The 14610-nt window shown below is 40.2% G+C and overlaps 1 protein-coding gene across 2 annotated transcripts in view; it reads right to left on the bottom strand.

The window, feature by feature from the left end:
* LOC110220720 (CD302 antigen) overlaps positions 1-14610 on the bottom strand; it is a 188380-nt gene that overhangs the window by 41980 nt on the left and 131790 nt on the right. Inside the window, exon 1 of one of the 2 annotated variants that reach the window (XM_021004868.2) lies at positions 8573-8974. The exons of the other annotated variant lie outside the window; for it this stretch is intronic. Coding sequence (XP_020860527.1) covers positions 8573-8636 — 64 coding nt within the window. The 5' untranslated portion in view covers positions 8637-8974. Of the gene's footprint in view, positions 1-8572; positions 8975-14610 lie in introns of those variants that run through there. 2 annotated transcript variants of the gene reach the window in all.

The raw sequence follows: 14610 nt of genomic DNA, 5'->3' as shown, positions 1-14610 counted from the left end.
CTCCTCTCTGCATTATACCAATGTCTGACTCACAGAGGACTGATATTTGAAGCTCCAAGAGTTGGGGCTGGTTTTCTGGAGGAGTTCTAGGGAGAAGGAGGAAGAACTAGGCAAAAACCAAAAGGGAACTGAAAGTGAATTCGGGTGGAGGGAAAAGGAACAGGAAGGGGGTGGGGAAGGACTGAGGGGAGAAGTAGCAAGAAGAAGAAGAGAAAAAGAATGAGAAAAAGGTAGGCCAATTGGAAGTAAAAGTAAAGAAAGATAAACAGGAGAGAAAGGAATGGGATGGTAGGGAAAGAAGGAAGAGAATGGGAAAACGGAGTAAGTCGTTCTTGATATACTTTGGGAGAAAGAAAATTGGTCCTTGGGTCTGGGTCCTGAAGTTGTCACCTGGTTCAAGAATCTAGGTGATGGAGTTTTTGAGAATAAGATTTAGAATTCCCAAGGAGGTAAATAAGGAAGAAAGGCATTAAATGGTAATTCAGCCCTTTCACTACCCCCATATCTCTAGGCCTCCCCATCCCCCAAACACATGTAGTTTTCCTTGTATACCACCCCCAACCTCTGAGTTCCAACTCTGTCCTCCATGCCTTCAGAGGCTGTGGCAGGGTGATGCCGGCAAGATGTGTGTATCTAGAATCGATGCATTTTATTTTTGCCATATATTATGAAACATTTTCCATTAGAAGTAATATATTAAGCCCATTAATGCTGAATGATTTCATGCAGCAGAAATGCTATATATTTGCAATGATTTCATTGTCAATGCAAAATATTTCAGAATATCACGGATAGAGTCATGCAAGCATCTTTGTTTTGGGGGTCTATCCTTTCTTGCCTCAGGCTTTCTCGGTTTTAGATAAGTCTCTATTTTTTTCCTGATGTTCTCTAAATCTTTTATACCTGAAACAGTCCATGCTAGCTACATCCACACCCCATACCTATTCATTTGGGCCTTACTGCCTACAAATTTGCCCTTCTCTTCCCCACCCTCAAAAGCCCTCACTTTTTCGATCCATCCATCCCTATTAATTATTGTCCCGTATCTCTCTCCTGCCTTTTGTGGATAAACTCCTTGAAGAGATCATCCAGAATAGGCACTGCCTTTGATTTGGCTTCTTAACTCTCTGTGATGTAGCTTCCAGCCTCATCAGTGAACCAGAACTGCTCTCTCTAAAATTACTGATGGTCTCTTACCAGCTAAATCCAATGGTCTTTTCTCAATTTTCATCCTTCTTGACCTCTCTGAAACCTTTGACACTGCCAGCCAGCCTCTTCTCCTTCAAAGTCTCTTCTCTCTAGGTTTTTGGGACACTCCTCTTTCGGTTCTTCTTTCTATTTGACCACCTACCTCTTCTCAGTTTCTTGCTGCATCCTCATTCAGATAACACATACTACCCATGGCTATCCCATGGTGACACTTACAGCACGCTAGCCTGGGCTCTCTCCTTTTGTCCTTCTGTCCTACTTCATGACCACATGTCCAGCAGAAATCCTAAACTCAACATATCCAAAACTGAACTCATTACCTTTTCCCCCCAAACCTCCCCCTTTCTAAACTTCTCTAGTACCACTAAAGGCACCACCATCCTTTCAATCTCTTAGGCTTCTAATCTGTGTATCATCCTTGACTCCTCACTCTCTCTCAATCCCCCACCCCATCTCCAATCTGTCGCAAAGGCCTGTTGATTTTATCTTTGTAACATCTCTTGAATATGCCCCCTTCTCTCCCCTGTCACTCACCACCTTATTACAGGCCCTCATTTCCTCATGCCTGAACTATTGTAATAGCCTGTTGGTTTGCCTGCCTGCCACAAGTCTCAACTCACTCTAATCCATCTTCTGCTGAGCTCTCAAAGTGATTTCCTTGAAGTGGTTTCAGTCCTGTTTCCCACCCCAACTTAATAAACTCCAGGAGCTTCTTATCACCTCCAGCATCTAAAATAAAATCCTCTGGCATTTAAAGACCTTTATAGCTGAGCCCCTACCCCTACTTATTAGTACCTTTGTAGCCCTTCCGTCATACTCTTCAATTCAGTGGCACTGGCCTCCCTGCTTTTCCTAGAGCAAGGCACCCCATCTTCCAACTCCAGGCATTTTCACTGGGACAGAATGTTCTTCCTCTTCATCTCCACCTACTACTTCCTACAAGTCCCAATTAAAATCCTACCTTCTACAGGAACTTTTCCCAAACTCCTCTTAATTCTAATGCCTTCCCTATATTGGTTATTTCCTATTTCTCTTATATATAAAACTTATTCTTACCCAGTAGTTTTCATGCTGTCTCTCTTATTAAATTGTGAACTCCTCAGGGCAGGGGAGGTGGAAAGACTATCTTTTGCCTTCCTTTGCATCCCTAAGGCTTAGCACAATGCCTAGTCCGTAGTAGAACCTTAATTGATTTTCAGTGGCTGTCTGGCCAGTTTCTCCTGGAGAACCAATCAGAAGCAAAAGAGCAAGAACCTGTTTCTTCCTGCAAAAGCCATGGTTCTCCCTTGCATCACTGAGCTGCTCTGGTATAGACCTGAGGAACAACTCTGGTGTGACAGAAAGCTTTAAAAAGCCAGAGAGAAATGTCATTAGTTTATCATATTTGGGGCTGGGGAAGTGCCCTGATTGTAGTGGACCATATTATTATCCCCACTTCACAAAGCTGAGGCTCAGAAAGCTTATATAACTTGCTATGGTCCTGTGACTAGTGAATAGCAGAGCCAGGACTCAAAACTCAGTTTTCCTACTCCATTTCTAATAGGTGCTCTTTTTGCTCTAATTCATGGTGAGCAGAACTAGGACCAATCACTTCTCCCTCTGGAAGCTTGATTTGGAGGTGTCAGTTGTTCTGGTTTGGAGATGTCTGCTTGCTTCCCTGGCTGTATCTTCCTTTCAGGGTCTTTGCTATCCTTAATTGTCTCCTTAATCCTTCATTTGTATGAGTTAAAATGGGACAAAGTGGGCAGTTAGGTGGTGCAGCAGATAGAGCACCAGGCCTGGTGAAATCTTCCTGATTTCAAATCTAGCGTCAGACACTTACTAGCTGTGTGACCCTGGGCAAGTCACTTAACCTTGTTTGCTTCAGTTTCCTCATCTGTAAAATGAGCTGGAGAAAGAAATGGCAAGCCATTCCAGTATCTTTGCAAAGAAAACCCCAAATGGGGTCACAAAGAGTTGGACAGGCCTGAAATAATTCAACAATAATAATTTTTAAAAAAGGCTCTCACCTTTAAGCATTACTAGCCTATCTAATTATTTTGCAAAATGTCCTTTAAGCCAGTTTTCCCAAATGTGTGTGTGTGTGTGTGTGTGTGTGTGTGTGTGTGTGTGTGTATTAGGGTAGGGGGGAGAGAAGAGGGTCAGAGAGACTCTCTCAGGGGTTACCAAGCAATGTCCCAAATTGTTAGATATTTAGCATACAACTCCTTCATACACAGATCCACTTTTTCCTAATGAAAATAACATTTAAATCAAAGTCAACAAAATTGAGACTAATAAGGAAAATTTGCTCCAATTGTCAGTGAATGCCCCATATTGATTATTGAATTATGGTTAGCACCTGAAAAAAGAAATTCAAGTTATAAAATCATCAGTAATGCTATGTTTTAAGAAACTGTGCTCCAAAAAGCCAACTGCATCCATCATATCAATATTATTTTTATACTGTGACTGTAACAGTGATCATATCCACATAGAGAACACTTGCTGAGGAACTCGTTCTACCAATGCAAATTTATTACTGTTTGGTAAGTTAGTGTTAGAAAGGTTCCTGGGGCACTGAGAAAGTAAGTGACTTATCTAGGGTCGCACAGTCAAAAATTCCTGATTCTAAGGCTAGTTTTCTATTCACTATGATAGGCTGCCTCTCTTCTTGATATCATTATTAGGGTCATTCAAATATGTGATTATGGTCATTTTAATAAGTTGTAAGTATAAAATCATAAGGAATTTTATTACTATCTGTACATTATTTTTATTGTATGTTTATGATTTATTTATTATAAAATTGTAACAAGTTTTTCATTTTATTTGGATAAAGCGCAAGTATAAATTGTTTTCTGAAATGTGGGAGAACATAATAATATTATTTTGTTACAAAAAGTGTGTGTATGTGGGTGCATCACTAAATAAAGTTTGAAAACCATTGCTGTAACTCCCAATGCTGAAAGGAATTGTGACAGTGGATTTTATAGACTTTGGTTGTCTTGGCTAGGAACTTAATTAGCCTTTATAAGAGAAAAGTTACTTTTATGGGAAAATACACATTTAGTTCTAAGTAATCAATTTAAAAATGAACTTCTGAAATAACACCTGTTTATAAATTGGGAAATACCTGGATTCCATCTCCAACACTTACTAGCTTTGTGACTTTGCATAAATAACTACATTTTCAAATCTCTGTTTCCTCACCTGCAGCTACCTATCTCACATAGCTGTGGTAAAGAAAGAGATTTTTAAACCACAAAGTGAAGTGATTAGTAGAAAGGGAGTAGATACATTTTGTCAAGAACAGACATTTTCCCCATGCTTTTGGTACAACAAGGTCTATAATAGTTTGCCTTATGTCTTTTTCCAGACTGCAGCAGGTTGTTTTTCTTCTTCTTCTTCTTCTTCTTTTTTTTTTTTTCAGTTTACTTCCAGGGTCAATTAGCAGAGTTCCTGATAGATAGTCAGGAACATCAACTGCTATACTAAGGGAATGAATGGGATTCTACACACATCTTTTTTGCTATAGGTATAGGAATAAATAAGCAACTCTTTTCATTAGGTATAAAGACTAGCGGGGCAGCTAGGTGGCACACTGGATAGAACACCAGCCTTGACGTCAGGAGGACTTGAGTTCAAATCCAGCCTCAGACCAAACACTTCACACTTACTAGCTGTGAGACCCTGGGCAAGTCACTTAACCCCAACTGCCTTAAAAAAAAGAAAAAAAAAGACTAGGGAATAAATTAATAGCTCTCTCCATTAGAGGGTAAATAGTGGGAAATCTAATCATTAGGATAAGGGAAATAGAGAAACAAGCATTTATTAAGTACCTATATGCCAGGTACTATACTAAGAACTTTACAAATATTATCTCATTTGATCCTCACAACAACCCTGAGAAGCAGACGTTATGATTATCCCCATTTTACAGCTGAGGAAACTGAGGTAGGGAGAGGCTAAGCGACTTGACATTGGTCACATATTCGGGAAGTATCAGGCTGGATTTGAAGTCAGGTCTTCCTAACTCCAGGCCCTGTAGTATATCCACTCCCCATCTAGTTGGCTACATAAACCCACTGAAAAGTATCAACCGAAATCACATAAATGCACAAGTAGCATTTTTAAAAGAAGAACTTTCAACAATAGGTAAACAAATCTACGAAACGACATAGATTTTTTTTATTCAACTTCCTTTTTCATAAGAGGAATAAAAACATAGTTTTTGAATGACTAGAATGTTTTCTGAAAGGTAAGTTGATTTGTTGTCCTATTGTTCGTGACTCATGGACCGTACTGACCATGGTGGTTTGTTTTTGGTTTTTTTGTTTGTTTTTACAAAGATATTGGAGTGGTTTGCCATTTACTTCTTCAGTAGATTAAGGCAAATAGAGGTTAAGTGACCTGCCCAGGATCACACAGCTAGTAAGTGTCTGAGGTTGGATTTGAACTCAGGTCTCCCTGACTCCAGACCCAGCACTCTATCCACTGTACCACCTAGCTGCAAGTCACTTAACCCCTATTTGCCTCAGTTTCTCATCTATAAAATAGGGACACACTGGAGAAGTAAATGCAAACTACTCCAGTATCTTTGCCAAGAAAATTCCATGAACAAAAATCTGTGGGTTCATGTAGAGTTGAACATGACTCACCACCACCATCAACAATAACAACAAAATTGATTTACTTTTCAAAAAATTTTAAAATTATTCTATTATAAACAAAATTAATTCTCAACCAACAAAATAATAAAGAGTTAATAAAATTAAGAGAATTTAACTCTTTGAAGTCAGTTATTAGATGATTAGATTATATCACACATACAATATCACATGATATGAAGAGGTTAGATTGGACAAGTACCCCTGTAATCAAGAGATCTTGTCTACTGCCAAAGGTAGTATTTACAAAGCATTACCCAAAATAATGGAGAGGGAAAATCTATCTTCTTAGAGTCACTGGTCATGTGTTGAGCAAGGAAAGGATAAAGAGGTGCTTAGTCTGAGTGTTGCACTGCTTCTTATGGAATGTTAAAAGACCTAAAGAAAAACTCTGATCTGGGGAGGGACATTAGGGTCATAGCTGAAAAGGGACTTTTGAAATCATCTAGTTCCAACAGCTTCATTTTAGATATGAGGAAACTGAATCCCACAGAAGTAAAGATCAAGAAGAAAGATCAAGAGCCAGGATCCTCTCAACTCCAAATTCATGACTTCCTTCTGTCCATACCCATTAAAAAAAGGCACATAATCTTATTGTAGGGCTTTTCATGAGACAAATGGGGTCGCTATACTTGAATAGAAAGAAAGCTCACAGATTTCTGGATGAGAGGCGTGGAGAAGGTAGGGTAAGGGTAGTTTTTCACGATGTAGATGGGGCAAGAGTTTTATAGAGACAGAACAAGTAAACCTAAGTATCAAACAAAATTAGCCTACTTGAGGGAGCTCATTGATTTATTCTTGGGAGACACCCAAGAGTTAAGTTTGATTTTTAGAAGCACTAAAGATATTTTCTTTGTGACCATGTCCAAAGGTAGGAAAAAGGTGCCTGCAGCAAGCTATGGAATACAGCACCTTTTAGTGGCTTAAATTTCATAGATTTCAGATTTTTAGCCTGGAAAGGACTTTAAGGATCATCAGGTCTATGCTTCTAATTTTACTGACTGAAAAAACTAATATCCAGAGAGGCTAAATGATTTGTCATGGAAAACTTAGAGGAAGACATGGACTAGAAAACCCCAGGTTGATCAGGGTACAAAGACTCCATTTTTAAAGCAAAGATCCATGGGGCATATCTAAATAAATAATTGCGCACTGGGCATGGGAATCATGGATTTTGTCACAGTCTAGGACCTCTAAAGGTCTTGGCGGTAACTGGTAGCAGAGACCTAATATGTGGGGCAAAGGGCTAAGAGCACAGGTTTGCTCCAGGTTTAAGACCACGTAGGCACAGCCTCTATTTCAGGGGTGAATATCATCTGTAGTGTTGATTGGTGACTCCTGTCCAAGTGCTGTAACTTCTTAATCTTTCTCTCCCCACTCACCCCAAACAAACCCCCACATTTCAGTCTGCATTTGTAGACTCAAAGGCTTACATAAACTTTTAAAGGCTGAAGCTTGAAGTCTGACTACAGATTGTCTAGTTGGACAGCAAATTTCAAGCAGGAGCTTAACTATCACAGAATGACATTGAAAATTCAGGAACTCTCTTGTTAATCACTTTATTTTGTTTAAAAAAATGTTGCGAGAAAACATGCTGTTCTTGTTAATTTTGTTTTCAAGTCCTGAAATTTTTCAACAATAATACTTCTAAATTGTAGTGTTCCCCAAATCTTCCCCTCCCAAACCCCTAACAAAATACTTTGGGTCTGTCTGTAGTGCAAACATTTCTTCTACCACGAGTTCGGTGGTATAGATCCTATGACCTTGGGGTGTTTTGGGAAGTGCTCTGTACTGATTCTGCTGGGTTGGTCTGGTTGCACTGTTTCTCAATCTCTTGTCTAGGGTCCAAGTGGTTAAAGAGCAGTTTTGTCACCCATTCCATTTCCTGATGTTCACAGAGAAAGGCAACTGCTCCCCTCCCCAAATTTCCCTTCTAGACAATTTCAAAAGAAAATACATAACTTTCCCCCTTCCCTCCTAATTCTGCCTTAATCTGAGCTATCAGTCAATCTTTCCCATTTATCCATAGAACCACCTAGGATGTGGGTGCCCATTTCTGTACATGAAGGAATGGGTAGGGAGTGAGAAGAGTGAGAGAAATCCCAGATGTGTAAATCCCTCTGTCCTGGAGGTTCTGCTGGTTGTGGGTAGCTCTATATGTGGGTTGTTACTGTATACACCTGACCTAGGGTGATAGAGATTTCCAATCAAGCTCCTGGAGAACCACTTGTGGCTGGGCAGGGGATTTTAGGAGGAGTTTCAATGTTCAACCACCCCCTAGAGAATGATCTCAGTGGACAGAAAAACCTGGTCAAGGATTATGTGTTCATCAGCTCCAACCCTCTCTGTGAAACCCTGTCCTGTTCTCAGTGGGGAGCTAGCCAGTCAGGCCTCATATCCAGAGCTGCCGGAGCTAGCTCTCTGTCTACCTATCTATGTTGCCGCGTCTCTTCTCTCTCTGTGTGTCTGTTTGTCCGTCTCTGTCTCCTCTCCTCTCCCCCGCCCCTTTCCTTCCGTTCCTCTCTCCATGTCCCCCTTCCTCTCCTTTTCCTGCTTCCCCCTCTCCTCCCTCCCTTCCTCCAATTCCCTTTCCTTCTCCCCCACCTCCCCAGTGCTCTAACTCCCACCCACTCCCATCCTCGCCAGTCTCACTGCCCTTGGGCGGCTCTTGGCAGGGCCGGGGGAGTAGAGCTGGGCCAGCAGGGATGGCTTACCAGCAGCGGCGAGGCCCAGCAGGAGTAGCAGGATGGGGAGCGTGTCGACCACAGCTGCAGACATGGCTGCGAGTGGGGTGTGCTGGTCCCCAGGGACAAGCCGAGAGCCTCCCCTGCAACCTGGGGGAGGGGATAGAATTGGGGGAGGGGAGGGAGCGGTGCTTGGCTGCCCGTCTCAGAGATCCGGAACTTGCTTCCACAGCCCACCCCTGACCGTGACCCCCGCAGTCGCTGCCACTGGTGGAGGCAGACAGACACGGGGGCGGGGGGGGAGGGGAGGGGAGGGGATGGAGGAGAGTCCCTTGCGGGGTGGGAAGAGCCTTGGCAAAAGACCCTGTTTCTAGTCCTGCAGAAAGGCACTAGCGCTGGGGCTGACTGTAGCTTCTTTTCGCTCACAGAGGTCGCCAATCGCCTCCTTTCTCGGGACCCCTGGGAAGACAGAAAGCTCAGGGACTGGCCCCTTACACCTCCTCCCTGTGGGGTGCTGGGAACTGCCCTCTTTTAGCTTTTCCCTTTTGGTTTTGCTTTGATCTCTGGAGGACAGTGAAACAGGAGTAATTGAGGTGGCCCTGTCCAATCCTCACTTTCAGTGGTTAAGAGAATGAGTCCAGTTTTAGCTGCCATTCTGACCCACTGCTCTTCTAAATTAATGGACCCAACAGAGGGAAACATTCAGTTAAAGGATAAAAAACAAACAAGCAAACAAACCCGGAATCATAGTATATTAGAGCCACATAGCTCACATTTCAATGCCATTCACCTTACATGCAAGGCACTGCGCTTGGTGCTGGGGATACAACGACAAAGAAATAGTCATACTCCCTGTCCTCAAAGTACTTTTATTCTACTGAAATACCAGTGCTAGGAGGCACCTTGGAGATCCTCTAGTCCAGCTCCCTCATTTTACAGATTCCATTAAATACAACAGATCGTTAGGGCACCTACTGTGTGCAAAGCACTGAGCTAGGTGCAGAGAAGGAAAACTCTAGCAGCAAAATCAATCCCTATTTTTACCATACTCTTTCTCCTTATTGTATTTTGCATTTTCAAGCTTCATCTTCTGTAGGCCTGACAAATCACTGCAGTCTCATAACCCTAGAACCAAGTCTTTTAATCTGTTGTTCTTAACAAGAGGTCCTCTGGATGGATTTCAGGCAGTCCATGAACTGGGGTAATGAAAAATTACATGATTTTCACTAATCTTTTTTAAAAAAATCCTATATATTCTATTTTATTCATTTAAATATGTTATTCTGAAAAAGAGTCCATAGGCTTCACCTGCCTGCCAAACGGAGTGCATAAAAAAGTTTAAGAACTGGTTTAGAACAACATCTCATTCAAATGAAGAATATCTTTCATATCTCTCTGTTCCTTTTTGTTTCTACTCCAAGTTGCCAGCAACATAGTAAATCCAAGATTTATCTCTTCTTGTGAACCTTCACTTTTTAATTTCATGCTAACTGTTGATTGGCAATGGATTTGTCAACCTTATTTATTTACATGTTTTAGTAGCCCATTCTATGCCCTTTTAATGTTTGACCTTGCTGGCTATGCAATCAAAGTTAGTTCCTCATTCACATTTGTAAATAATAGCCTCTAAAGTGATAGTTACCTATTATTGGCAACTTTAACATCCCCCCCCCCAAGAGAATTAGATTTACAGAGGTATTATTTTCTTTTTTTCTTTTAAAAATTATTATTTTTTTTAACATTCTTTTCTTTTTAAATTTTGAGTTACAAACTCTCTTCTTCCCTCCCACCCTCTTCCAAAACTACCAAGAGGGCAAACAATGTATCAATTACACATGTGAAATCACTCAAAACATAGTTCTATATTAGCCATATTGAAAAAAAGCAAGAGAAATAAAGTAAGAAATACTTCAATTTGTACCCAGAGTTCATCAGTTCTTTCTCTCTGGAGATGGATAACAGTTTTTGATCATGAGTCCTTTGGAAATGTCTTGGATCATTGTATTGATCATAGTAGCCAAGTCTTTCACAGTTGATTATCATTACAACATTAATGATACTCTGCACAATCATGTCGTGGTTCTTCTCCCTTTACTTTGCACCAGTTGGTATAGGTCTTGCCATGTTTTTCTGAAACCACCCTCCTTATCATTTCTTATAGCACCATAGTACTCCATCACAATGTTACTACTTGTTCAGCCACTCCACAATTGATGGACATCCCCTCAATTTCTAATTCTCTGCCACCACAAAAAGAACTGCTATAAATACTTTTGTACATATAGGTCTTTTTTCCTTTTTCTTTGATCTCTTTGGGATAATGACCTACTAGTGCTATTGTTGGTCAAAAGGTATGCACAGTTTTATAGCCTATTGGGCCTAGTTCTAAATTATTCTCCAGAATGGTTGGACCAGTTCACTACTCCACCAACAATTCATTAGTGTTCCATTTTCCTCTCACCTCCTCCAGCATTTGCCATTTCTGATGGGTGTGAGGTGGTACCTCAGAGTTGTTTTAATTTGGATTTCTCTAACCAATAGTGATTTGGAGCATTTTTTGTATGACTATAAATAACTTTGATTTCTTCTTCAGAAAACTGCCTGTTCATATCCTTTGACCATTTATCAGCTGGGGAGTAGCTCTTATTTTTATAAATTTGACTCAGTTCTGTATTTGGTATATATTTGAGAAATAAGGTCTTTATCAGAGAAGCTTGCTGTAAATTTTTTATATTGTTTCATTATCTATGGCACCTATTAGCAAAATGTAGTTTCCCTGACTATCCCTTTTAATTAGGTCTATTTTTGCTTTTGCTTTGTCTGAGATCATGATTTCTACTTCAGCCTTTTTTATGTCAGCTGAAGCATATTAGATTTTGCTCCAATCCTTCATTTTAATTTTGCTTATATCTTTGTTTCAAGTATGTCTCTTGTAAACAATATATTATTGAATTCTATTTTCTAATCTATTCTGCTGTCTGCTTCCATTTTATGACTCATCCCATTCACAGTTATGATTACTGTATATTCCCTTCATCTCATTTTCTTCTGTTTCTTCATCTTCTCTCTCTCTTTTTATGCCGTCCCTTCTCAAAAGTCTATCTTGCTTCTAACCACTGTCTCCTTGAATCTTGCCCTCCCCACCCTGCCCTTTTATTCTTATCCCCTTCCCCTCTGTTTTCCCTATTGTGTAAGTTACATTTCTATACCCAACTGAGTATGTATGTTATTCCCTCTTTGAGCCAATTCTGATGAGTGAGGTTCAAGCATTGCCTGCCACCCCCTCAGTTTTCCCCCTTATTGTAAAAGCTCTTCCTTGCTTGCCTGCTTTATATGAGAAAAATTTCCCCATTCTACCTCTTCTCCCTTCTCCCAGTACATCCCTCTATCTCACCCCAACATGTTTTATGATCATCCCAACATAAAATTCTCATCTACACCTATGCCCTCTGTCTATGTAAACTCCTTTTAACTGAACTAATAGTAAATTCTCAGGAGTTACATGTATCGTCTTCCCATATAGGAATGTAAACAGTTTGACTTTATTGAGTCTCTTATGATTACTCTTTCGTGTTTACTTTTTTATGCTTCTCTTGAGTCTTCTGTTTGAATGTCAAATTTTCTATTCAGCTCTGGTCTTTTCATCAAGAATGATTGAAATTCCTCTATTTCATTGAATATCTATTTTCCCCCCTGAAGGATTACATTCAGTTTTGCTGATAAGTGATTCTAATCCTAGCTCCTTTGCCTTCTGGAACATGTCTCTGGAACAAGCCTCTGCTCCTTTAACATGGAAGGCACTGAATCTTGTGTTATCCTGACTGCGGCTGTATGATATTTGAGTTCTTTATGGCTGCTTGAAATATTTTCTTTTTGACTTGAGAGCTCTGGAATTTGTCTATGATATTCCTGGGATTTTTCATTTTGGATTCTTTTTCAGGAGGTAATAAGTAGATTCTTTGAATTTCTATTTTACCGTCTGGATCTAAGATATCAGGGCAGTTTTCCTTGATAATTTCTTGAAATAGGATGTCTAGGTATTCTGTTTTTGATTGTGACTTTCAGGTATCTACTCTCTGTTAGATATTTTCCAGGGTCCTTGTTTTTCTGATGAAGTATTTCATATCTTCTTCAATTTTTTTTTCATTCTTTTGAGTTTTGCTTTATTGTTTCTTGATGTCTCATGGAATCATTAGCTTTCACTTGCCCAGTGCTAATTTTTAAGGAATTATTTCCTTCAGTGAAATTTTGTACCTCTTCTGCCATTTGGCCAATTCTACTTTTTAAAAAGTTCCTTTCTTTGGTGAATTTTTGTGCCTCTTTTACCAGTAGGCCAATTCTATTTTTCAAGGTCTTATTTTCTTCAGTATTTTTTGTGCCTCTTTTACCAAGTTGTTAATTCTCTTTTCATAATTTTCTTGTATCATTCCCATTTCTTTTTGCAAGTTTTCCTCCACCACTCTCATCTTTTTCTTTAACTCTTCCAGGAATTTTTGTTGGGCTTTGGTCAATTAGCACTTTTCTTTGAGGTTTTTTTGGTAACTGTTTTTCACAATGTGGTCTTCTTCTACGTTTATGTCTTGATTTTCCCTGCCACCATGGTCAAATTTTTTGATGTTGTTGTTTGTTTATCTTCCCAGTCTATTTCTTGACTTTGACTTTCTTTCTTTCTTTCTTTCTTTTTTTTTTTTTTTGACTTTGACTTTCTTAACTTTGTTGGGCTCTGCTGCTAGTGGTGGAAAGCACTATCCCAAGCTTCAGGCTTTTTCATGCCGCTATTTTCAGAGCTAGTTCTAGGGTCTCCAAAGTTGGTGCTTCCAAGGTGGTGTTATTCTGGGAGATAGTCACTGCTCCCCTGATCTGTGTTCTGATCTTTACTAAGGAAGGACCCCTGCTTTCCCTATAGCTGCATACACTAATGCTCCTCTCTGCCTTGGTACTGTGACCAGGGCCCCTGCTTCCCTGTGACTGACCATCAATGCTTTTCTCTTTCCTGGAATTGCAATCCAGAACTGTTTATGGGTAATAGAGTTGCCAATTAGCACTAGATGTACCTGGTGCCAGCACAGAGTTCTTTGTGATCTCTTTCTGAGCAATTGTGAAACCCCCTCACTATTTCTGGGCTGAGAGCTCTTGAAGCCTTTCCTACTGTTGCTGCTGCTGCTGCATAGGTAGGCTCCAGACCTCCACCCTGGTATTACAAACTTCTTCTGCCTGCCTCTTAATTTTTCTTAGCCCAGAAAAATATCTCATCCCAATTTTTTGTTGGCTCTGCCACTCCAAGATTTGATTTGAAGCATTATTTTAAAGTTGTTTGGAGGAGAATGTTGGGAAAGTTCAGCTGAGTTTTCAGTCAGTCATTTTTCACTCATGTCCAACTCTTTGTGACCCCATTTGGGGTTTTCTTGGCACAGATATGGGAAGAGTTTGCCATTTCCTTCTCAAGGTCATTTTACTGATGAGGAAACTGAGGCAAATAGGGTTAAGTGACTTGTTCAGGGTCACAAAGCTAGAGTCTGAGGCCAGATTTGAACTCGGGAAGATGAATTTTCCTGACTCCAGGTCTGGTACTCTATCCAGTGTGCCACCTAACTGCCTTGTTCAGATGGGTGGCTGCCCCTAATTTGCCATGTTGAATCTGCCTCCCATAGCAACATTATTTCCTTAAGATTGATACTTGATATTTTGAGTGATTTGTGATTTTTATCCAGTTGAATCTGACTCTTATGCATCATCATCTCGTGGTGGCAATTCTGAGTTCTCAATGGTCATGCTGGCAACGTTCAGTTCTTATCAAATTGTGGCAGGTCTTATCAGACTATAAAGTCTTTAAATACTGGTCCAGTGATGCATTGTGAATTTAGTTAATGCCAAAACAACAAACACTATAGAGGTGGCCAATCAGTGATGAGAGTTTCGATTACAGCAATCAATGAAATACATGAAAACATAGATACCACCTCTCTTTTGCTACCTCCATACTTTTGACAGCACAGAGAAAGAGATTGAAGACAAAAGAAGTTAAAAGAAAATGATTTCTTCTTCAAGTGGTAACTCTTGTAAATTCT

The sequence above is a fragment of the Phascolarctos cinereus genome, unplaced genomic scaffold (genome assembly GCF_003287225.1).
Source record: "Phascolarctos cinereus isolate Bilbo 61053 unplaced genomic scaffold, phaCin_HiC Scaffold_726;HRSCAF=1367, whole genome shotgun sequence".
NCBI lineage: Eukaryota > Metazoa > Chordata > Mammalia > Diprotodontia > Phascolarctidae > Phascolarctos > Phascolarctos cinereus.
Note: the sequence above shows the minus strand (reverse complement) of the source record. Positions and strands in the feature narration are given on the sequence as shown.